Below are 25,903 nucleotides of genomic sequence, written 5' to 3'. Positions count from 1 at the left end.
TTTACCTTTTGACTTTTGCTATTTCGTGATGAAACGTTTCGTCACGAGGACTCATTTTGGTGAAAACCTTCTGTCTGTGAAACTGTGGTGATATCAATCCTGCCACAGCTCAGCTAGGAGAGCACTTCCTCTCAATCTCATCGGACTGTCTCTGTATTGCTTTCCATTTTACTTTACACAGCATTATCTTTCTCCCTCCTCTGTTCTCTTCTCCTCAGTCCACCTTAGTTTCTAGTTTCCGGGTTGTGGTCAATTTCGGCTGTAATTTAGCCTTGGAAGCACACCCACTCCTCTTGACACTGGCTTTCTGAAAATTGGCTATTGATGCTCACCGCTCTTCTACACTTACACTGAGGCAATTTCACACAGTTCTGTGAGGCCGCACTCAACCCAGCCCACTCTGACTGACATGATCAACAGCTCATAATATGGCAGATGAGCTTTTCTCTTGTTTTTACCTGACTGATTTTAGTGGGCTTAACCGCCAATTTATCAGTGATTCTCTTTGGCTACTATGGACTTAAGTACACAATGAATCACAACTTGAAAATTGCGTGAAATTGCAGTGTAAGTTTGTTTTTTAGGTGTTTGCGGAAAAGAATGAGGCTTGAACAATGAAGTTTACCTGCATCTTAAGGATCTTGAACAAAGTGATGGATAAATGCTTGCATGCATGCAAATTATTGCCTGGATTATTGAGTGGGAGTTTACTTTGAAATAACATTTTTTAAATGTTAATTTGAGTTTAAGTGTTTAATCTTTTTTAGACAAAATAGGATTATTATTATTTTTTTTTTAAATATCTTAATTTTAATATCAGCCATTTATTATTGGCCATAACATGAAAATAATTATTGGTATCTGATAGAATTTTAGAATTGTTACTGTAAAAGATGTATCAGGCCTGAACAAGATTTTTCACCTATACTTATAGTTTTGAGGCCAACAATATATTATGAATAATAGTATATTATATATAATACACAAAATATTTTATTGGAATATCTGCTTTGTTGGACCATGTTATTACTGTTACATCCAAATAAAAGCTTATGTTTTCAGAAACATCTGTTATAGGCTGCAGTATGAACTCTGTGACCTGCTTGCTACACACAATGGGTTAATCGGTTTGTTTATGCTTATTGAATTCCCTCATTATTAATCAATGCCTCACTCGACATGCTTCCCCTTTCGTTATTGGAGAGTTAAATTTCCGCCGTGGCAATTCCCACAGACAATAGAGGCCAAATCAATGGAGATGTAGAGCGCAAGATTGTGTCTGAATGGAATTAAAATAAACATATTTGCTCTATTAGCAATGCCTTTCAGTTTTTGCTCCAGGGGGAGAGCTTAATTTGTTGAAGAATCTAGTGTGGGAATATAGTAACGTTAAATAGGCTCTGACAAACTCCACTCTGATAAAGCTTGTTGACACTTATGTTTCAGTCCTGGTATGTAATACATTCTGGTTTATTTAGTTAATATAATTTACATACTTCAGTTCTTCTTAGATATTTACCTTGACTGTTCCAAGCTGGTGGAATGACCTGGCTAACTCAACCCGGGAATCTTTTGAATCTTTTTCATCAACTCTTCACCCTTTAATACTAACACTTACTATTCTATATATCTATAAAAAAAACAAAAGAAAAAAAAACCTTGCTATGTCACATGTACTGTGCTAGACTAACTGGGACTAGTCATACTTGCATATTGTTGCCCTATTTTTTGCGTCTGCTAAATGATTATATGCAAATGTACCCTAACATGTTTTTTCCCCCCTTCCAGCTGGGTGCAGAGTTTTGGCCATGAGGGTCTGGGCCTCCTGTTGGAAACGCTGGAGAAGCTCCTCCACAAAAAACAGTAAAACAAATTCCATTATATTTCTTATGCAAAAGCTTCCTACTAGGTTTTAAGTGTACTTTACTCTCAGCATGAGCCCTGAGACCTGTACAGTTTAACTAAACTCTGACTCTGTTTTTGTCTTCTGGAAACCCACTGAGCTCCTCCCTCTTTCACTTACACTCTTTCTTTCTTTCGTGTTTTTTTTTTTCAGCCAAGAAAAGGTGGATAAGAAGAGTCAACACAAAGTCATTCAGTGCCTGAAGGCCTTTATGAACAACAAGGTAATAACGTCACTGAGCTGCGGGTTCACTTTATAACTACCTTCCACTTGAGATAACTCTCATGTCATATTGGACAGTTATCAGTTTTCAAAGACCACATACAACCTGCAGCTAAATATGGTTTTGACTCTTCTTCTCAATGCGAGTTCCACAGTCTTCGCTCCCATTGGTGGTTGTTAAAATGTTAAGCTGTAAAAATGGTTTTTGCTTGCACATTTTCAGCTGCCCCACATCAAAAATGTCACTAATGATATATAGAATATGTGGAATGAAGATTTTTTTTTTAGCATATTTATCTGCTGTGAATGTATTTCATGAGTTTCAGATGTACTTTTTTGAAGTAGAAATCTCATTATTACCCTAAAGCACCAGCTTCAAACAAGACTAATTCCACTGTTGTGTGTCAGCCGACCCCTTCATCAACTGGCGCGTTACATGTCCGCTAACTCACTATGCATCCGCTTCTCCCCGTTGGACGCACTTACCTGCGTCAGCTTTCAAATGGTCATGAGCGATAAGAGCAGAGCTTCAGATGAAGGGGGCTGCAGACAGCCACCACTCTGAACTCGGGAGGGGGGTTACTCCGCACGGCCGAGGTGGAGAGGTCTGAGGGGTCTTTTGATGATTTGCACACTCCTGTTAGAGAGGCGTTAGAAGTGGATCTCCAGTGGTGTCTCTGATGTTGTTGAGATAGCCCGGGGTCTGAAGAGTTACTCACGCCTTGTGCACACATACATACGTACAGATAGAGATCTGTAGTGTTTTGATCCATGTTCATTCACTGGGTATGTGGCAGATGTTAGACAGACATGTTGTCTGGTGTCAACATATCCCATGGTGTTTGAGGGAAGTTGAACTGATCTTATCTGAAAACCTGTTAGCAGTCATCTATCAGCCTCGCTAACAGGTCTGACTGTTTTGTTATGATGGCGTTCGTCAATGGTGTTTTCTTAAAGTAAGCATTGCTTTTACAGTGCATCAGTATTAGAAATGTAAAATTTTAATTATTAAATGTGAAATATTTATTTTTTATTCATCTGTATCAGTCAGTATTAGATATTTATGCATCCCAATTTTCACTATTTTATGTTATAATCTAATCTGTAATCTAATGCTCAGTTAAAATGTTAACAATTATTTTTGTTTTTAGTGTTTTATTTAGACAACAAAGCATAGAATAGCTGTGGGCAATATGACCAATATCTTATATCACGAAATGAGTAAGCAATATAAGCACTACAGTGTGCATAAAACCACATTTAAGATTAGATTAGAATATGTTCATTAAAAGCTTTATTGGGCATACATGGCAGTGATAGTAAAACTAATCACTAAAATTTTTGTTGTAATTTAATTGTTGAAATCTGGAACCATAGAAAGAATACATTTATTTATTAAAATCTTTATATTTTGTTTACCTCCTTTCATTAAAAAGCATTATATCATTATTAGGCTGTCATAAATCATTGCAATTCAAGTCTTACAATCACAATTCTAATTCATTTGTTGAAACCTGGAAGCCATAGAGAGATCACATCATTTATTTTTTATAAAACAACAATATAATACAATATTTATAATGAAATTATTCATTTTACCTTTATTATTAAAATGCATTATATCAGCATCGCATGGCAGTCATAGTCATTCACTTATTAAAATCTGAAAGTAAAGAAAGAAACGATATTGATATTTAATTTAGACAATATACAATATCACTCAATATTACACAACGCCTACTACTACACATTTGCTGGTGGTAATGCTGTAAATGAGTCTTACCTGTCGCGACATTCCCTACTCCACCTTCTCTTAAAAAGTAGTGTTTTTATCAAGGTAAATTCGACATATTTCCCAACGAAAGTATTGTTTTGTGTAAAACATGTTGAAGATTAGTGAACAGGCTGACGATTCATTAAATAAGCTATTTCCTTACAAAAGCTGTTTATTCAGCGTAGTGAAGCTTCTCCTTCATTGATATCTATAAAAAAAATGGCCTCTTGTCTCCTTCCCTGCCTATGGTTTTATGGCTAAAGGTTGCAGGCTTGCCTTTAATTGGCTTTGGTTTCTAGTAGCCCTGAAGAGCTTGATAAGCTAGATCAGGTGTGTTTAATTAGGGTTGCAGCTAAACTCTGCAGGGCAGTGGCCCTTCAGGAACTGAGTTTGAGACCACTGATCTACAGAATAAATTGAGTGCCCCCCCGCCCCCCCCCCCCACCCCACCCATCAGGAGCTTCAGAAGTTGATTTTCCTTTTTCTTTTTTTGTTATTGTATTCAATTGTCTCGTCATCAGCTCTAATTGACACGCCATTCATTTAAAATGGAAACAAAGCAACTTAAGCGCATCAGTGAATGTTTCAGTTGGAAATCTGTCATGGTCACCCACTGAGGAAATATAAATGGGTTGTGGCCATTGTTGTTTTCCTGAGGCCTGTTTCTGAAGGATCAAAAAAAAAAAGCTCACTGCATCTATTTCTGTTTAGTCATTTTGGGAATTAATTTGTTGGAGATCCCAGTTCTACACATCCTACTAGACATCCTACTACACATACCTCTCAGCCCTGAAGGTCTGGTGTAATCCCAATCACCCGACAGGTGCTGAGAGCCTTATTTACCCAGAGGCCTGTCACCGCTCCAGACCTCTCACTTTAGCCCCACAGCATCATGGGACGTATTCTGCCCATGTTGCCTGCCAGCCAGGTGCTCCCGTCCATCTGTCACCAACTCCCACCGAATGAAGACAGAAAATGGCTCAAATATGTTTACATCCATTACTCTGCGTAAACACTGTGATAGCACGTTATCTCCCCTGTGCCTCTGAGGCGGGAAGGATGTTTTCATACCTAAGTTTGCATAAAAAAACCCAGCAGAAACATCTGTTCTGAATGACAACAAGTCTGAGATATGGCAGTCGGAGTCATTAATTGACATGAGTTATAGAGCAATTAACACAACTTGGTGAATTTGCTGTCCTAAAGCTTTTTAGTTAGAAATGAATTCACTCAGCATGATTCATGTCTTGAAAATTGCTAAACTTGAGTCACAAGTTGTTTTGTGTTGTTGCAAGATGGCAGCTGATTTGTCTCTTTCCATGTTTATATTTGTTCATTTCTAAATAAGCACAATTTCAAAATTAGTCTTTCCATTTTCAACAATGAGACAAGTGTATCTCTTATACCTAAAGATTGACAGAGTGGAGATATCATCTTCTTTTAAGTTACATCAGAATGTTTTGAATTAATGAGAAATTCGTCCTGTGGTATTGGCGCTGCGGTCGTCATTAACCGAACCCCCGTGTTTTATATTGGATATTCTCCCCTCTTTGACTCCTTGCTTCTCTCTGCGGGTCTCGATCCGCTCTTGTCGTTCTAGACCCCCAAGGCTTTTCTGTCCTGTGACTGTGTTCTTCATTCACCTTTATGTTTGCCATTTCTTTCTTTTTTTTTCACCCTCCTCTCTCTTTCATGCTACTATTAACATATCCCTGATCGCAGTTTTGTCATTACTTCAAGGACAGAGCAACAGGCAGCTACGTTATGTCCTTCTTTATTTCCTCCACTTTTAAAGTCACCTCTAATTTAAAACTAAAACTCTTCTCCAAAATTACTACTTTGAATTGAATGTGTCCCTCAATATTTTATATAGCTTAATGTTTACAATAATAAACCATAATATTTGATTTATTTTTTGTTGAATATGGTTATTGTAATAATGTTTTTTATTATTATATTTTACTTTAATATTTTATAATTAGTAATAATTTAGTAATAATTTAGTAATAATTTAGTAATAATTTAGTAATAATAGTTTATTTTATATATTTTTTTACTTTTGGTTTTGTTTTTAGTTTTTATTTTGTTCCCCCACCATGCACTTCTCTGTTCAGGCTAGTCATTAGCTCTCCTTTTTAGCTCTCTGTTTTGTGCAGTAATTCTTTGTAAGTCATTACATTCAATTTCAAGATTCACTGAATTGATATTTTACTAAGACGCTGTAGATTTAGCAGTGGTGCAGTGTCACTGCGGAATAGCATCACAGGAATTGCTGAGTTACACCGGGTTATGAATTACATAACTTTTGTCTGTCTGCAGTATGGACTGGATCGGATCCTTGGAGAGGAGACTAGTCTGGCACTGTTGGCCCAAGCCATCGACCCTTGTCAGCCGGCCATGATGACAGATGTGGTTAAACTGCTTTCTGCAATCTGCATTGTGGGAGAAGAAAATACGTAAGCCTCCCGACTTGCTTTTTCCAGCCTTTCAGTTGAAATCAATCTTTTTATGATGCAATTATTGTTCTTTCTTATTTCAGCCTCATTTCATTATTTAATTATTCAATTATATAGTTTCTGTTAGAGTTTTATGTCCTCATTGTAATATTTAACCTCAGTATTCTCAAATAGATTATCAAATATTTATTTCATATATTTATTTCATGTGTGTGTTCAAATGCTTTTTGGGCTGCTGTTTGTTGAGCTTCACATCATGGCATCATAATTAAAAAAAAATATATATTTAGTTGTGTGTATGTTAGTTACTGTTTGTTTTAGCTCCCATTCTGCATCCCAATTTTTATACATTAGAACAGCCTTGTACATACTCTTACAGATGCTTTTTCCTTTTTATGTATTTTTTGTTTGGGCTTTTTGCATTGAAATTATAAGCAGATCATACATTTAGCTTGGATGCATAAAGGATTCATCAGGACTACTTCATCAAAACACTCTTTTTCAAATATCAGCTTCATGTAAACAATCAAAAGGTGCAAGTGTCTGTCTTTTATGAAAAGTATATTAGGAGCAGTAAGTGCATTTAAAGTGCCCTCCATACCAGTGAGAAGTGCAATCCCAGCATAACTCTCTGCAAAAAATGTAAAGCCAAATCAAAGCTGTGACACTTATTTTCACTTTTTTTCCTCCATAAAGTTTGGAGAAGGTCCTTGAAGCCATCACTACGGCAACAGAGGGAAGAGGGGTGGCCCGCTTTAACCCTATCGTCCAAGGCCTTAGTGTTCGCTCCGTCCAGTTACAGGTAAACATTCTCTGCTCCTCATATGCCTTCTTGTTCACTCATCTTCTGCTGATACATCCCTTTCAATGCCCTCATGACCTTGTATGGTAAAATACACACTCAGCCAAATATACACATTTATACCTATGCTAAATGCAAAAGAAAGTGAAAATGCTTTCAGGCTGAACTGGTGCCACTTTCTAAAGAAAAGGAAAATAGGATCACTGTGATCTGTGAATGTGATGGAAAAAAATATTTATTGGTACAGACACAAATATGAAATATTGGAGAAATCCAGTGATGCTTTTAAATACGAAACTAACATGCTAATAGGTGGCGGCAATTGGCTGTCTTAATGAGTGAGTCATTGAGTTATTCATTCAACCGATTTGTTCAAATGGCTGTTTAATATGAGAATGAAGCAATAATCAATCTCAGCTGAAAATGTTTGGTGGCCGAAGTTTGGATGCCTTCCTCTCTCACTTGCCCCTTCAAAAAACTCCACTTGAGCCTGACAATCAGTACAAGCATTATTGAAATACATACATATAATTTTATATTAATAAATACATTTTTTTCTATTTAGTTATATATAACTAAATTGAATGTAAATTAATTTATTTAAAAAAATAAAAAAATTTAATATGCATTTTCGCAGTTAAATCTATCTTGTTTTAAGGATGTTTTCATTGGAAAACAAGACAAAAGATTGATTAAAGGATTTTTCTTTTTCATTGCTCAGGAAATACATTTTCTTTATATAATATTTCATTTTGAATGTTTTCCTCAGAGATTTGAGGGCCGCTAAATGGTCATGCTGAGATGAAGCACCAGCTATTTGCTTGGTAGTGACTTCAATAGAACAAAGTCACAGGCCCTGAATCACCTCTAAAACGCAATTTACACTTTAAAATATATAGAGGCCTACACCCAGGGCTGTGACGGTGTCAGTTTTTTACCACCGCGGTGGTAATGGACCAACTACTGGCAGTGGCGCAGTGGTGCGGTGGTTGGGGGGTTGTTAAAAAAAAAAAAAAGTTTATTTGAGCAATTCCGTCAAAGAAACAACACACTAAAGCCTGCAAAGCATTGAAATAAATATCAGTAAATAATGGTAACTTAAATAATATAATACAGTTAAATCTATTTAAAAAACGTTCGATTTATATTTCCACACAAAGACACATCATATAGCTACCGCTCTGCGCTTTGAGAGGGATGTGGGACATGAGCAGGAAAGAGACAATCGATCTCTTTTCTGATATCTTCATGTTTTTTACTTGTTATAAATGGTCTGAAGAGCGAATTTTATCTTCCACAAGGGCAAGACATTTTGGCTATGTTTGATTTTGCGCTACCAGAGAAAGTGAAACTAAAATCACCCGTGTGTGTGAAACGCGCTTTACAAATAAACTTGACGTGCCTTACCATGTCTAATAACAAGCACGAACTGTGTTAAAAAGAATTTGACGTGCAAGTATAAATATATATGCTATCTGTCCTACAGCGTTTTTCTACTTTACCACAGCAAAGAATACGAATATAATAGGCCTAATTAGAAGCGAACCAAAGGAAGAAACGTAGGCTATAATCCCCTTAGAAAATGGGTGTGACGTGAGTGAAGATTTGGGAAAAGAAACAAGAGATTCCATGCAGGGATGAGTCACGATTTTTGAATATTAAATTAGTTTATTTAATTATAGAATTTTGAAAATATCGCATGTAAAACAGCATTCACATACAAAAAATTTGTTTTGGCGGACCACCGCCGGTGCTACTCAGCCACTGTGGTGGTATGGTTGTCAAGTTTACCGGCACAACCCTACCTACACCAAAAAGGATCAGAAAACAAATAAGCAAGTGTGCTTGTTAACGACCAGTCTTTTATACAAGAACACATTTCAAAAGCTTATATAAGTAAAGATACTCAGTGTTCCTAAATAAATGAAACGTTATAAAACTAACTTAATTTCCTGCCCCTTTCTGACAAATCAACATGACCTTTTGTTTAGCCAGCATGCTTAGGGGCTCAGGACATTTGTAAGATTAGTGCTGCCAGTTAAAGCACTTAATTTGCATTGTAAAGAACAAACTGGCATTAGTCAAGCATCCCTGATAAAATTTAAAATAATTCCATAAATAATTACTAATTTGACTAGGGATATTTAGTCCTATGCCTCTAAATAAGACAGAAGTGCACCATGAGTCAGGGTCTGTAAACCACAAATCTTGTAATGGACAGTTTTCTTAAGTATTCCAACAGTTGAAAATCTGTCCGTCCGTCATTCTCGTCTCTCTGTAAAAATGTGTATTTTTCAAGGACCGTGCAGATGCCTTGTTGTGTCCTATACCTTATCTGAATGTTTAGTTTTGACTGTCTCTGGGCTCTCTTGTCACAGAATGTGTGCACTCATTGTAAGTGCCCTGTTCCTCTGGAGTGTGCTGGTCCTACCGAACAACATGCACTGGTTTGGCTGCTTTAATTACACGGCTTCATTGTTGAGGCTGATCAAAGTAGCCGTGTTTCAGTTTAATTGGTAGCTGAGGGAGGTGAAAAAGAGGCACAGAGCTTTCCCTTCAAATATGTATAGAGCGAGCACGTGTTCACATACGTTCTCATATCTAGCATTTAGGATAAACCACTTACTCAGCAGTTAATGTTACAGCTAAAAAAATATATTCTTTTGACATAATGACAGAATGCTGTCATTGTGCTTTAATGCTTTACTGTGATCTGCAGAGAGCAACATATTTAGTAGTGCTGCAACTTGAGCAAAATATTATGTTTAGCATTAATCAACTCACTAATTTCTCCTCTTTCAGCCCAAAAGCTTTTTATAGTGTTGAATAGTTAATACGAAGCAATTGCATGCTCAACAATAGCAGGTCGCACAGGAAACGGCCCTTATTGGCCGATTACTCTCCATTAGATAGGAATTGTTTAAATGAGAGGAGAAAAACAGGCCAAAAAATATCCAAGACACGCACACTGGTTAATATCCATGAAGGCCAACTGGTGTGTTTAGGGGCCTCTCTAGTAATGTTCTATTGATTGACTGGTTATTGTTTCTGCTAATAGTTTGCGGTGATCTCTTTTATAAATCTTTTTTTTTAAATGTATACATAAATCATTTATTACAGACCATTATCACTGAGAACAGTTTGTGAGTTCACTCTACTCTCCTTTTCTTGCCTGAGATATATTTAGGGGCATGTTTCTTCAAATATATGCTTTTATAGACACACACACAGAAAAAGTGCATAAAGTTCAGTTTGTTTATGTAGGAGTGAGAGGCAGGGAGCACTCAGGGTTGACCATAGACTGCATATGACAACTTTATTTTTGAAGAATTTAAGCTCAGCTCCAAGAGGATACTATTTAAAGGAAAGCATTTTCCTTTTGCATGTTTCTGCTCATCCATTGGAGTTAGTAAATGATTCAGCATGTTGTTTTATCAATACATAATTTGTGTTTTCATGTCTACGTCTAGTAGATATTTCTTTTAGCACTGTATTACCCTGAGCTAATGGAGGGTGAGTGATTCTCACAGGAATAGATTTTCTCTTTCTCTCCTCATCCTGTCCTCTCACCACTCCCATCTCTCACCAGGCATGTGAAGTAAGCAGATTAAGAAGATGGTAAAGTTATTAATGGCTTATGTTTTTCTTTTCCCTCATCTCAAGTGTCTTTTGTTCTCAACTTTGCTGATATTTCTCCCACAGTTCAACCGCTGAGCCACACAAATATGGATAATACAATATCGTCGTCTTCTAAATCAAAATTTTCTGCTTATGTAGACTGTCCAAGCAGATCTTAAAAGCTATATATTTTTTCTATTTTAAAAATATCATCAATTTACCTTACCCAACTAAATTTTATTCTTGTGTTTGGAACTTTCGAGTTTAGAATTAGAAATATTTTCTACAGTTCTTTGGATGCAGGGGTAAAAATATAGATTCTTTTATGAACTAGTTCTTTGTAGTGAATCAAAATCTTACAGCCAACCAGTATAGTCTGATTTACAAACAATTACTCTTGTGAGCATACTTATTTAGTGTATCACTCAAAAGACCCAAACTCTGGAGTTACCGTTTGAATCATTGATGAATGAACTAACTGAATTATGCAATGTCATCATTTTTATTTATCATCATCATTATCGTGTTTTGACCCTTAGGATTAAGATTTGAAATGTTTCCTGCTATTTTTAAGGCTGGGTAAAAATATTGATTCTTCGATTTGTCACAACTCTATTGAACTGGTGAATGTTATGAACAAGTTCTTTTCATTAAGTCCAAATCATACAACATGACCAGTATGGTATAGTCCAGGGGGGTATTCAATTAAAGTTCCAAGAGGTCCGATCTCTAAAGTTCTTTCCCAGCGGATGTCCGGACAACACAGTTATACATTTCCATCGGGGCAGCCGTAGTACTATTATAATTTTGTCCTCCGCTGGGAAGGAAATATAGAGACCGGACCTCTTGGAACTTTAATTTAATACCCCTGTACTATACTATACTACTATACCTGTTGTGCAGTATGTTTTACTGAAAATAACTCGTTCATAAGAGTCACCAGTTTAATTTGTGACAGTTGAGTTGTGACAATTCGAAGAATACATTTTTTTTTACCCAACCTTAAAAATGTGGATTATAAATGTGTCTAAAACAGTCAAATAGTATCAGTGAAGAGATGTTACAGTATGTTTGTGCTATGTTTGTGTTAGGGGTGAGGCTGCAGATTGTTTCTCAATATAAATACCTTGGCATACTGATTGATTCTAAACTTATATTTAAAGTTCAGGTTAACAAGGTTTGTAAGCAAGTGAAGTTTAATCTTTCTAATTTTAGGTTTACTCGAGATTGTGTCAGAGGCAGCTAAGATGTATATGCATTCTACTGTTATTTCTCACATTATTTACTGTTTAACAACTTGGGTTCAGGCAAGCTTAGAGACTCTAAAACCATTAGTCTTTATACAAACATACACAAATTCTTTATAAGAAACTGGTACATTTTCATCACTGTTCAATATTAGAAAAATATAATCTGCTGAGCTGGGAGATTGATTATATATGCAAATGTATGTCTCATGTATAAGATTAAAATGGGTTGACTTCTTCCCCTCTTAGTCAGTTTGTTAGTATTAGAATAACTGCGTATCGTTCCACAAGAGGTGCATTAAGAGGAGATTGTATTATTCAACTCAGGCATAGTCATTTTACTCAATCTGCTTTGTCTGTTAAAGCTGCACGACAATGGAACGTTATTCCAACAACTATAAGAGAACTAGATACATGATTCAGATTCCATTTAAAGAAATGGTTAATTAGCACACAGCTTTGTCAACATTAGAACTCTATAACTGTCGGCTCTTCTGCTATTGCTTCTGTCATCGATACTATTTCTCCTTGTCATTGTACTTTTATGTTTGTTTGTTTGTTTGTTTTATTTTTATTGCTATTATTTATGGATTGTGTTATGTATTTTATTTCAATTTTAACTAGTGTGTATTTAACCATATATTTTGTCTTAGGTTGATGTATAACTTGCCTTTGGCTAATTCTGGCACATTTACAGCAATGTTTATTAATGTGCAATGTCCCTGGTAACTAAATAAAAATAAATATAAAAAAATAAATAAATAAAATTGTACCAGCCCTGTGCCATCACAACCTGTTCGGTTGAGACTCACCACTATAAATAATGTGGAATCAGTGTGGTTTGTGTAATAATCAATTATTTTATCAGCAGACATTATGTGAACTGGAGGCACAGACACACAGGGCCATACAGACAATTCACTGTCTGTTCAATATGCCTCGGTCCCCTGAATGCACCAGTGCCTTTTAACTAAACATTTCCTCACACACGTGTGATTTAGGGTGTTGCGAAGAAGGCTGATCAATAATTGATGATCTGTGTTGCTTGAGGAAATGAATAGTAGATTTTGACTGAGGTGATGGAATCCTTTGTTGGCTGAGAGCTCTGTGAGAGTCATAAACCGCAGTGATGCTCTGCAACAAGTCCAAACTGCAGTCTCATATACATTCCTCTACAAACAAGCTGTCTTCTGCTTCAGTGAAACATTTAAGATCATGATGCTTTGTTTTTAAACTAAGCCATGTGAATTAGTGATAAACTAATGAACTAATTAATAAAGGCTTAATATCACAACTGTTAACTGTGCTGTTTTTACTTTTTTATTATATATATATATATTCGTTCATACCTCGGTTCGGTACAATGGAGGGAAAAGCAAAACAAAAATGCAGAAGGCATTTTTTTTTATTTATTATTGTGCATGTCTCAGGCTGTACCACCAAAGGAAAATAAATATCATAAGCCTTGTATTTTTTAGTTCTTAGTATTTTTTAGTTTTGTAGTTTTATTAATAAAGTAAAGGCATAGGACCAGTTTATTTGTAGTGCATTGACGATAGTTTTATATAATTAGTTTATTAATTAAATTAATAAAAAGACAAAAAGACCTTGAGAAATGTTTGGTAATTGTAGGCCTACCTGAATGAATTTAAAATTATTTTGCTATATTTCAGATCAATATATTTGTTTTCCTTAAAATTTTAATTAACACTAACTTTATTCTCATCTTAATTATAAATAATTTATTTCTGTACAAAATAATACGGTAACACTTTACAATAAGGTTCCTTTATAAAACATTAGTAAATGTATTAACTAACATGAACTAACAATGAGCAATACATTTACTACTGTTTTTGTTAATCTTTGTTAATGTTAGTTAATGAAAATAAAGCTGTTCATTGTTTGTTCATGTTAGTTCACAGTGCATTACCTAATGTTAACAAGATTTTAATAAAGTATTAGTAAATGTTGAAATTAACATTAACAAAGATGAACAAATGCTGTATAAGTGCAGTTCATTATTAGTTAATGTTAACTAATGTAGTTAACTAATGAACCTTATTGTAAAGTGTTACCAATAATACTACCATTAAAAACACATTTGATTTTCTTTTTTAATCAATGTAGAATGTGTAAACAAACAGATTAGTGCTCTGTTTGAGGACAAGAAATGAAAACCAATGCAATATGATGAATGTCCAAAAGACAGCACCGACAGACTGTTTTTAAATGGGTTGGCACGTACACACACAACATATTCCAGCATTGCATTCTTGACATCGCAGCCTGTTCATTATAGCCTCGGAGCTTCAGAGCTAAGGCGGAGCTACAGATTAGGTGTCCCTAAGAATCCACGTATCTAACAGTAGTTCCGCATTACATTACATTCATTTGCACGCGAGTTTTATTCATTTTTATACCGTGTATTCTCCGTGGATATTCATGCACCGAACCGTGACGCCCGTACCGTTTCGGTTCAATACGAATACATGTACCGTTCCACCCCTAATATATGTATGTATGTTTATATCACACACACATATATATATATATATACTCATACTGAATGTTATCTTCCCTTTAGGTGGCTTGCATGCAGCTCATCAATGCCCTCGTAACGTCTCCTGATGAGTTGGACTTCAGGCTGCACATCCGAAATGAATTTATGCGCTGCGGCCTGCGAGAGATCCTGCCGGTAAGCGGCTCCACCACTGTCTGTGTATTAATATTTAAATGAGTTGTCCACTTGAGTGAAATATTGTAAAATGGGTCTACGAATAATTTATGAGGCCTGAAGGAGAGGTCGCTCTGCTGAATCAATAGCTACAGCCAGGATTGGATTGGTCTCTTTCTCTCGGTCTGTCTCCTCTTGGCATTCTGAATGTGGTTATGTTATATCAACAAACAACTGAAAACTGCCTGAACAAAACAGGAGAGAAGTGTGTGAAATGAAAGCCAGAGAGTGTGCGAGTGAGATAGATTAATGCCTCACGCATGTCTTATTTATTATTCAAAACAGAAGCTGCCTCAGAAATGAGAGTAGAGAATAAGAGATGGAATGAAAGCAAAATTATTATTATTTTTTTTCTCTAAATACACATTTTTGGAAATTGTGTTTTGTCAGTGTTTCTCTTTTTTTCCCTCTTAAAGTGGCCATATTCCACATTTTCCCCTGAATGTCCACTTAAAATGTTAGACACGTTTTCTTGCAACAAAAGCAGTTGAATAATTTTTGCCATGATTTTTTCCCTCATTCTTGCTGTTTACTTAGAATTACACCTGCTGTTTTGCTTCCATATCTGTAGGACTTCTATATGTAGTTGACCTCTGTTCTGATTGGCTAACCTCTTCACGTATGAAAGTTTTCTATTGCATGACCCATTTAATTTGCTCTTTTCTTTGTTTACCCTTGCCCTTCCCTCGGTGTAGAGCCTGAACACTGTAAAAAACGATGCTCTGGATATTCAGCTGAAGGTCTTTGAGGAGCACAAGGAGGAGGACATGATTGAGTTCTCCCATCGCCTGGAGGACATCCGGAGTGAACTGGAATATCCTTCTGATGCTGAGATGCATACAATTTCATTTGATATTCTGTCCACACTTAAACGCTCCTCAGAAAACACTCCCTCTCCTGTGTCGTCTTCTCTTTCTTTCTCCCACTCATTCTTTGATCCTTAGAGGACCTCCAACAATATTATGGTGGCCATGTAATAATATCATTGCAAACCATGCACTGATTACATTGATGTTTTCTTAGATTTAATCAAAACCATAAATCTCCCTTATTCATTTGCTTTCATTAGTGTTTTACAAGTCTCATGCTTTGACAAGGCTACAAGATAAGTCTTTGCTCTGTCTTCGTGTCTACATTATTTATAAGAGAGTTTGTACGTTCTCTTTTTCTGTGGTTTTCCATTTGTTCCCTTTATTTTACCAGTGGCAGAGCTTGAGTTCTCCTTAACACAGTGTGTACTGATATTGGAGATGTCTTTAATGTGTTATATTGTTCTGTGAAGGACACAAGCGCTGAGAGCCATTTTCTTTCCATACTGCAGCACCTGCTGCTGGTCAGGAATGACTATTTCACACGGTGAGGAGTGCTTGTTTATGTATTTATGTATTTGTTTTTATTGAGCTGACTAGATGGTGAATGAAAAATACCCAAGAAATGGCTATGTAATTTAGGCAAAGAAAAAAAAAAAAAAAAGTGAATATTGACATGTTAAACATTTTATTCAGTTACTACTTCATTCCCATTCTTCTATTTCTTTGATTTTGTTCATTTTGCATTTATTATTACTAATTGATGAATAATATTTTGGAATAATATTAATGAATGAGTTGGTGTGTTTGAACTGTTAAATAGTATTGGACGCACAAGACCTTTCATAAACCTGTGAAAAAAAGACAATGTCTTTCAAAACCAACTCCGGCACTTACAGTCACGTTATATTCAACTTATATTAATATTCAATTTTTATGAAAATGCTGCCGCTCTTCCCTTTCAAACCTAGTCTGAGGTTTTTATTGATTTCTGTCTAATTAGTGCCAGTGATGCAACAGCATACATCTTCATGGCAGTAAAGGTCTCACTAATGACTCAGTGTGTTGTGTTTTGGAGAACAGCTTTTCAAGATCTTTAGCCAGTGAGCTGTATATTGTTTTTAGAATAACAGCTTTGACAGAAAAGAGAAGTGCAAATGGAAATAGAGGTGTAGAGATAGAGACCATCTGCTGAGTGGCGGTACTGGAGAAAAGCAGCACTCATTCTGCAGCTGATGCAAATATCTATCTGTCTGTCCGTCTCTCTCTCTATCCATCTATCCATCTACATACACATAGGCCTACTTGGAGGGTGGACCTGGTGATTTTTTTGTTTTGTTTTCTGTCCTGCAGTTAATCTTGCAAATATAAGTATCCTGGAGAACTTGTTTCTAAACACACATCCTGACCAAATAAACATAAATTTGCTGTGTTGTCTTTTCGAGTACTGCTGGTGAATTGGTCAATTATTATTAAACGGTCCCAGTCCTCAAAGTAAGCTCTTCTCTCCTCATGAACATTTCTCTCTAAATTCTGTCCATGAATGTTGCTTATTCTACACAGGCAGTCCACACACACCCTGCTGGTCTCTTACCCCCAAACTATCCAATGACAGTGTCTAACAAAGAGAATGAACCTGCTTTCATCTTCCTCTCATCTCACATGCCCACATTACTGTTCCCCTTCCCTATATCCCTCCCTCTCTCTTTCTCTCTCTCTTTTCATCTGTGGCGTCTGCTCAAAGAGTGTTTTCATGTCTTCGAGCTCACAGCTGGGGGTGTGTTAAACCTGGTCTTGATCAAAAGAGAGGCTTCTAATATGTAGAATACAGGATATATAACTTGGTTTTAAAAAACACAGCAAATAGGCAATGTATACCTTGTTCATTAATATACACGCATTCACATGCCAATTGTGCCGTTCAAGTGGTTGTTTTGCTCTTTCTGAAGTCACTATGAAAAAGAACGTTCATTGACCACACATTGCTTATGTTTTCTATTTATGGTCAGTTATTCCCTATGGGAATGTGGATTTATGTGCCTTTAATGCTGACTCAATCTAAAACTGAGAATACAGTCATCTGAATTTTATAATCTGAATTTATGTAAACCATATTAGAATATTTGAGATTTCAAATATGAGGTTGATTTAGGTACTTTATTTGTTCCATTTTCAAACATATCAATTAGTGAACATGATTAATGGCACTAGAATAATGAGACTGATTTTGATTATAATTGATTATAATTTAATTTTAGACAATCTTTTGGTGTCTAATTTTAATCATTATTATATGGCACCGACTTCAGAGTACCTCGTAGAAATGATGACTGTAAAAGGTCAAATGATCACCTATGATCAAATAAACTGATTGATCCTAATTATTTCCACTCGAAAGCTCTGCTAATTTTACTCTTTTTAGTCTAGGTCGTATTCAGTCACAAAGGCTAAATTTATTAAACGTCAGCTCCGTTTATAATATGCAGGCCAATATCACTTCTGTTCTATAAATAAAAAAATATATATAGATATGCATATGACAAGCTTATATTATAGTGTTGGGAATAGGGAAGCAAAAGAGCAGGTGTGAAGTTAAGGACATCCTTTGCTTGATGGCACAGTTAGTTCACTCTATACAGTATTGCATACGCCATCCCTTTTCACTTTTTTTTGTCTCTCTCCATATCCCTCTCCATTTTATATCTCTCTTTCTGTTTTATATGAGTGTCGAGCAGCATCACAGATTTAAAGGACTCAGTCATTTTCATTGCATCAGTTAATAGCTTGTATAAGCCAGTATCGCTACTGTCAGAGGATTCAGAGTTAATTTAACATTTTTTTCTCATTTTTTGCACGAGTCAATGGTACCATATTCCCCAAAAGATAATATAATGCATTGATTTTTCCTCCCTCTTCGCTCTGTCTTATTCTCTCTTGTTCTCTGTCCTCTAGGCCTCAGTATTTTAAGATCATAGAAGAGTGTGTGTCTCAAATTGTCCTCCATCGTAGTGGCACAGATCCTGATTTCACATACCGCAAACGTCTGGATGTAGACTTCAGCCACCTGTTAGGTGTGTTTATGCTCTCACATATGAGCTGGTTAATTTGTTTTTTACAAACTGAAATGGTTAACCTTTCCTTCATTTCACTGCAGAGGTGTGTGTGGATAAAGCCAGGACTGAGGAGTTTGAACAGAGGGCCTCAGAGTTAGCTCAAAAGGCAAGTGCCCTTTCTTTCCTTCTTCTTTATCTTCCACCCCTCCCTTGTTTTCTATTTCTTTCTTCTCACTTTGGCTCCTCTAATGAAGTATGCGGCCTTTGAAGACCATTCATGACTGCACCATTTAGCTTTCTTTAATTACGGCGAGATTACTTGAAATCGTTCAAACAGCCATTTGTAATTAACAGTATTCTGAGATTAAAAAGGCCCCTGTATTGATTGTTGGGAGCATTCCTTTATAATTGTTGGCCGAAATGTACGTGGGCGAGGGCAACGGATCTATAGATCCCAAACCACAGCATTTTAACTACATCCTTTCACATCCAGTAAATGATTGAAACTCAAACTTATCTGTATTTCCCTCTCTGAAAAGTTTCATCTCTATTCATCCTCTTTAAATCAGCCACAAAAACACCTTTGTCACTATTTTTTGTGAGGATTAGTTTTGTGCAATAAAAAGTGGTTGTTAATTTTTAGTTTTGTGGTATGTATATGTACACTACCATACAGTCGCTAGTTTTTGAAAGAAGTCTCTCTAATACATTTATTTGATGAAAATACAGTAAAAAGTCCATTCTTCAGTTTCACGTGATCCTTCAGAAATCCTTCAAATATGCTTGATTTCTTACCAATTTTGAAAACTGTTGTGCTTTAATATGTTTGAGGAAACTGATTTTTTCCCCAGAATTCATTGATGAATAGAAAGTTTAAATGAACAGCAATTGTTTAAAATATGATCTCTTGTAACAATGTTAAAATATTTATTTATTTACTGAACCCAAACTTTTGAATTGTAGTGTAATAATTCAGCCGATTTGCTTGTTTTTCTGTCGGTGATTCTATTGATCTTTTTAGCATCCACTACTAAGCAATGTGTAAGCCTAAACTAACCTGATTATATAGCTTATAGAATATGTATTCCTCAAGACCCTCTAACGAATTTTAGCTCTCTTTGCATGGTAAAGCAGTTTAAAGATTGATCTTTATTTCTCAGTGCAAATCCTCTGACAGAACTTTTTGGATAAACCCTTAATTAAATTTGCTATGTTTTGTATTTGTTTCATTGTAGTGTAAATATCTTTCATTTCAGTAATTAGTTCTCAGCCTTAGTACATAATTCTAACAGAAGAACACAACTGAGCAGTACTCAAACATCTTTGAGAACTGTTTTGATGAATTTTTTTTTGTTTTTTTTTTGTCATCTGCTGATATGGTTTTGCTCTCCAGTTTGATGAGGAGTTCTTGGGAAGACAGGAAGCTCAAGCCCAGATGTTGAAGAGAGAGGAGAAGATCAATGAGCTGGAAGCTGAACTTCAGGCCTATAGAAACCAGGTATCCATGCTTTTCTTTCTCTTTGTTTTGGCTAATTTCTGTCACTGGTTTTGATGGCATTGCTGCACTCTTTCTTTAACTCTTTTGTAAAAAACAAGCACTCAAGAAATATTCAGCATTTTCATGGGGATAATGTGAAACTGACTCTGATTCAGTTGTTGTTCAGACCAACTGGAAGGCTAATTTGCAACAGGTTCCTTTGGTAGATGGCAATGCTACAATAAATTATATGCGGGGGTAAATTTGAAACCTTGTGCCCCTGGCCAGTGGATTGTTTAGATCCACACAAGCAATACGGCACATCTGTTGCATATGGCAGTTTCTCTCTGTTTTTTTTTTTTTTTCTCACTTTCTAGCTCTCCTTGCTTTGTGTCTGTACTCCTCTCCTCCATTCTGTCCTCGACTCAAGACTCGAGACTCTTCGTTTTTTATGGACGTGCAAACCCCTCCCATTGACATGACAAATAGGGCATCAACTGAACAGTTTGTTTGATCAATTGCTTTTTGGCTCAACGGGCTATCGTCGATAGAGCGGATCAATTCTTAAATGATGGTGGCCAATGAGCGAAGTGAAAGTTTGGAGTGCAGGCAGTTAAGCTGATCCATCTCTTTGGGGTGCGATCGTTTGCAGCAACGCAAAACGTAATCACCCAGTCAATTCTCCACATATGCAGGAGCGTCAGTCATGCTGACTCTTAGCCTGTGAATTATCTGGAGGCCGGTGTGCGTGCAGTTTGAATTAGAGCACACCTACTTGTTCAATAAATCCCCTCCCCACACCCTTGCAGCTGTTTGCCATTCAGAATGAATGGAGTGAATACACTAGAGTAATGTATTGTACTTGTTTTCTCTGAATGTTTGATAGGGGTTTGAGGTGTTTTTATCAAGGAAAGGGTTATGGTCTTATTAATCTTTTATATTTACTTATCTGAGTAAATCTGGAAGGACAGGTACTGTAAGTCTCTGTTGTACATAAATGATACGTTACAACTCAAAGGATCTTTTATTTTTTTTGCTTCCTCAATTTTTATCTGATATCGCCATGATAATGCCATGAACTTATTGCAGTGATGATCACTCTGAAGTTACATAGGGTTTGAGGACCTTGCTCAGTCATGCAATTGGTGATGGATTCTGGCAGTGATCAGGAAACTTTCTCTTTACTTACCCTGAATCTTAACCACTACATCACTCCACCACCAAGAAGTACATTGCTACTGTAGCCAGCAGGATTCAAACCTGCTTTGAGACACGTAAATGGTCTATATATTCTGCCCTACAAAGGCAAAAGACTCGCTAGAGTATGGAACTGAGAAAAATGACTTTAAAGATTTTTAGTTGTCCCGCCAAATTAATTATAGGTAGGACACTGGAAATCTGGCAAATAGATGTTTTAGTAATGAAAATGATGTACATAAAAAAATCTTGAGCTCAAACTTGACTTTTGACCACTATTTAAGTTACTGTACTCTGCCTTTGTATTGTCAGCAAAAAGTGAGAAATCATGCCAAGGCAAAAGGCAGTAACTTCCACATTATCATTATTTGGTTGCTGATCACCATTAACAAAATCATTATAGTAACACCTGTATAAAATCTAGTGATCATGGCATTTATTTTGTATGATTTACAATTATTTATAGCCATCTACTTATTGCTATCCTGTGCTTTGGTTGCATTCTGATGGCATTATTAATACATTTGACATGACAAAATATCTCCATAGATATATTAGTCCAGCGTTGGTTCGACCGTGTTTAGGGCAGTGCTGAAGGCGCCGGCGAAGTTTTGGCACTCTGCCAGCTAGATGCATGAGTGTTTCAACCAGGTCCGGTACCCGAACTGGGTGAGGCGGGGATTTAGTTCTTTGTTGTATTCATCTGCTACTAGCATGTGTAACATTTTTGTCAACATGTGTCAACTCTGCATGATCCTTTACAATCCATACTAAATGTTCTGACCGCATTTGTGCAGGACAATGCTCTGAGAACATCAGAAGTTAGAGGGACTGATGGCAGCTGTACAAAGTACACAGGCTACACCGTAATTTTAATTTTAATGGACAGTAAAACAAAGGCAGATAACCGTACAATCGGATAGGTAGCATTATTTGATAGAACACCGGCACAGTAACTTCATATTGACCAGCGGCTAAACAAAGGCAGAGCACCGTAACTCAATTTGAGCGTTCCAAAACAAAGCCAAAGAGCGGTAACTGGTGTTATGGTGTTCTGCCTTGGTTTCTCATGGGCTTTTGGAAGTTACTGTTAAGACAACTCATTATTTTCTTATTGTCTTGAATGTGGCAAAAATATAAATAACGAACTCATTTTCGACCAAAAACGAAGTTACAGTCTTTTGCCTTTGCACGGCAGCATTAGCATAGGGCTAAAATTTTATGCATAAATCATCTTGACTCTTTTTGTCTTCATTACGGCTTTCTTTTCACTTTTTTTTTATTTTGCATACTTTATCTCCTTGTGTTCTATTTTCTTTTCATTTCATTTATTCTGAATGGGTTGCTCTTCATGGTTAGTTACATTTATTTACATATATTTTATGTATCTTGAATTAACTATTTTAATGTTAATTTATAACTGTACTATTTTGCATGGTTAATTAATGGGGTAATTTGTTAATTTATACAACTTGAAATGTGTATTAGCATATGTAGAAATTTCCATTTATATTAATAAATGCTGTAAAATATTTTTTAATTTCTACTTCATAATACTTAATGCATTAACTTCTTGAACTGAATTTGAACCTTATTGTAAATTGTCTTCAAAAGTTTGGGGTCATTAAGAGTTTTTTTTTGTGTGGAAATAAATTAATACTTTTATTCAGAATGCTAAATAAATGCTGTTTTTTTTACTTTTTTTTTTTTTTTACTTTCGATTCATCAAAATTAATAACTTTTTTGACTAACATTTAATAATAAGAAGAATGTTTCTTGAGCACCAAATCAACATTAGAATTATTTCTGAGCATTAATGTGACATAGTAATGGCTGCTGAATATTCAGCATTTCCATTAATAATTTACATTTTAAAATATATTAAAATAGAAAACAATTGTATTGAATTGTAATATTTCACAATATTACTGTTTTAACTGTATTTTTCAACAAATAAATGCAGCCTCTGTGAGCATACGAGACTTCTTTCAAAAACATAAATCTTACTGACCCCACATTTTTAAAGGTCCCGTTCTTCGTGATCCCATTTTTCAAACTTTAGTTAGTGTGTAATATTGTTGTTAGAGTATAAATAATATCTGTAAAATTATAAAGCTCAAAGTTCAATGCCAAGCGAGATATTTTATTTAACAGAAGTCGCCTACATCGAACGGCCCGTTTGGACTACATCCCTCTACTTCCTTCTTTAATGACGTCAGTAGAACAGTTTTTTGACTAACCTCCGCCCACAGGAATGCTCCCTCAACTCTACGTTTATGTACTTGCGCACTTCTTATAACTTACTGTGTTTACTCAGCTCTTACGGTGATTTTCTGAAGTAAAACTGACGCTTCATCTTTTGTGTGATGTACAATAAACTTTATTAAACTCATCAGTATATGTTTGATCATCATTCGGCCCTGGTCCGAAACAGCAGACTTGTAGGCTATTAATAAATAATGGATACATACAAGCAGATGACAAATACGTTATAATAACCGTAATTAAACTACTAAACTATACCTGTTCCATCTCTATACAGCACTCTGACTCTGTAGGCATTATTGTCCGACTCGAAATGAACACCGTTACTGAGAGTTTCTGATATTATCATCATTCCGTGAGATTAAATTGTCCTGAGAGACTGAGCGCGAGCTTGTGAGGCTCCGCCCCCTGTGTCGTGCAGCAGCAGCTTATTTGCATTTAAAGGGCACACACTAAAACAGCTCGTTTTTCTGAGCCCCAAAAAATGACAATTTAAACATGCTGTAAAAAATGATCTGTTGGGTATTTTGAGCTGAAACTTCACATACACACTCTGGGGACATCAGAGACTTATTTTACATCTTGTGAAAAGGGGCATAATACGGGACCTTTAAGTTTTAAAGTTGTTTTAGAAACAGGAACTGAATTAATATGAGGCATGTTTCTCCTCTTTCCTACCTTTTTGTTTTCTGTTTTCACAGTTCGGAGCCGTTCCAGTGGTCTTGTATTCAACTGCCTCTTCCTCATTCCCCCCTGCTCCACCTCCTCCTCCACCTGTTCCTGGGGCTGCAGCTCTGCCACCCCCTCCACCTCCACCACCTCCACCGCCTCCACCCCCTCCTCCTCCTCTGGGACTGGGTGCGCTGACATCCTACTCAATCCAACACGTGCTGCCTTTCGGCCTGAAACCCAAGAAAGAATTCAAACCCGATACTTCCATGAAGCGCCTCAATTGGTCCAAGGTAAAAAAAAAAAGTACCATAAACTACTTTTTTTTAGTCTTTAACTTCACTCAAACCCTTGCGGGACAGAATCCTCCTTTGGTGCTCAAGCAGCAACAGCAGAAAAGACAGATGTTTGCGAAGTAACCAAAGAAAACTTCTTCTGTTTGCTGCCAAGCATCATTAAAGGAAATGTTTCTCTGCTGTGAAGGATCACACTTTACTGTGCGGATTCCTGCTCTTGTTTCTCGGCAGATGTTGCGATACGATGTCTTGAGTTGTGTTAGTTTATAACATTACGATTAATATTTAATCTCTGTCCTTTTTGCCACTGTCATACAGATGTTTTAAAAAAATCCGCCATATGCTTCATCTCATCCGAAACCTGTTTGTAATTAGCCATTAGGCGGACACAAATATGCTTTTTTAAACAGCTGCTTGAGAAACCGACGCCATACAATATTCATGGCTCCTGACCCAAGACTTTTATCACTCATTAACATGAGCTTTGCAGCTTAGAAAGTCAAAGACGAGGCAGCTGGTGCATCATGGGAAACATGCCACCCCATGCCGTCAAAGGGGCTGAACATAGCATTGCATGTTCGCTTAATCACGCTCGCAGTTGGAAACGTGGGTTAATCGCTTCCACTGAGAGGCTACTCTTCAGGCTCATGTTCTGTCCGTTCCTGATTGTTTGATTTCTTTGAACATGTCCTCATGGAGCAGATTTGAAGAGCTGTTATTGGCTCAGGTATTTGGCAGGAGTGTGAGGTCTGTTCATTAGCGCAGCTAGTCTCATCGATTACCCTTTGAGTCTTTATGTTAACAAGAAGACTCCTTTAAACTGATCATCCCACAATGCTCTTCTCTCCCAAGTGTTACTATGGCTTCCTTTCACACCTCCAGATTAGATATTTGAACACTACTGAAGACATTGTTTGTAGTCTTAATTTCCGTTTTTTACAAAATCACCACAATACAGAAGTAGAATTCTTTCTTTCTTTCTTTCTTTCTTTCTTTCTTTCTTTCTTTCTTTCTTTCTTTCTTTCTTTCTTTCTTTCTTTCATCCATATTATTTTTACCATTTATTTTCCTCTCCATTCCTTCTCTCTTCTTTTTCATCCTAATTTTCTTCTTCGTTTTTTTGTTTTTGGTTCCCCCCCCTCTAAATGATGATCTCCAGTTTGTGTTCCTTCATTGCAGTGCTTCATGGGTGTTTTAGGCATGTGTTTGTGTGGCCCGTGTGTGGTGATGTCTGACTGGAGATCGCCCTGTGTTTTCATGTACTGAGAAGACTGAGAATAAGCCTCTCCAGGGCTGCATTCAGCTGTCACACACACTGACATGTAGGAGAACAAAATAAAGACCTGCGATAGAACACGATATGAATATTTGAATAGGT

The 25,903-nt window shown here is 36.4% G+C and overlaps 1 protein-coding gene across 3 annotated transcripts in view; it reads left to right on the top strand.

Moving 5' to 3' along the window:
- diaph3 (diaphanous-related formin 3) overlaps positions 1-25,903 on the top strand; it is a 339,063-nt gene that overhangs the window by 129,007 nt on the left and 184,153 nt on the right. For all 3 annotated transcript variants that reach the window (XM_084101805.1, XM_084101803.1, XM_084101804.1), the window contains 11 exons: positions 1,789-1,863; positions 2,057-2,126; positions 6,219-6,355; positions 7,052-7,157; positions 14,610-14,720; positions 15,455-15,573; positions 15,999-16,115; positions 18,521-18,639; positions 18,723-18,787; positions 20,015-20,119; positions 24,262-24,522. In XM_084101805.1, coding sequence (XP_083957931.1) covers positions 1,789-1,863; positions 2,057-2,126; positions 6,219-6,355; positions 7,052-7,157; positions 14,610-14,720; positions 15,455-15,573; positions 15,999-16,115; positions 18,521-18,639; positions 18,723-18,787; positions 20,015-20,119; positions 24,262-24,522 — 1,285 coding nt within the window. The remainder of the gene's footprint in view (positions 1-1,788; positions 1,864-2,056; positions 2,127-6,218; positions 6,356-7,051; positions 7,158-14,609; positions 14,721-15,454; positions 15,574-15,998; positions 16,116-18,520; positions 18,640-18,722; positions 18,788-20,014; positions 20,120-24,261; positions 24,523-25,903) is intronic.

This window comes from Abramis brama (assembly GCF_963993115.1).
Source record: "Abramis brama genome assembly, chromosome: 23".
Lineage (NCBI taxonomy): Eukaryota > Metazoa > Chordata > Actinopteri > Cypriniformes > Leuciscidae > Abramis > Abramis brama.
This window is presented reverse-complemented; position numbering and strand designations above follow the sequence as displayed.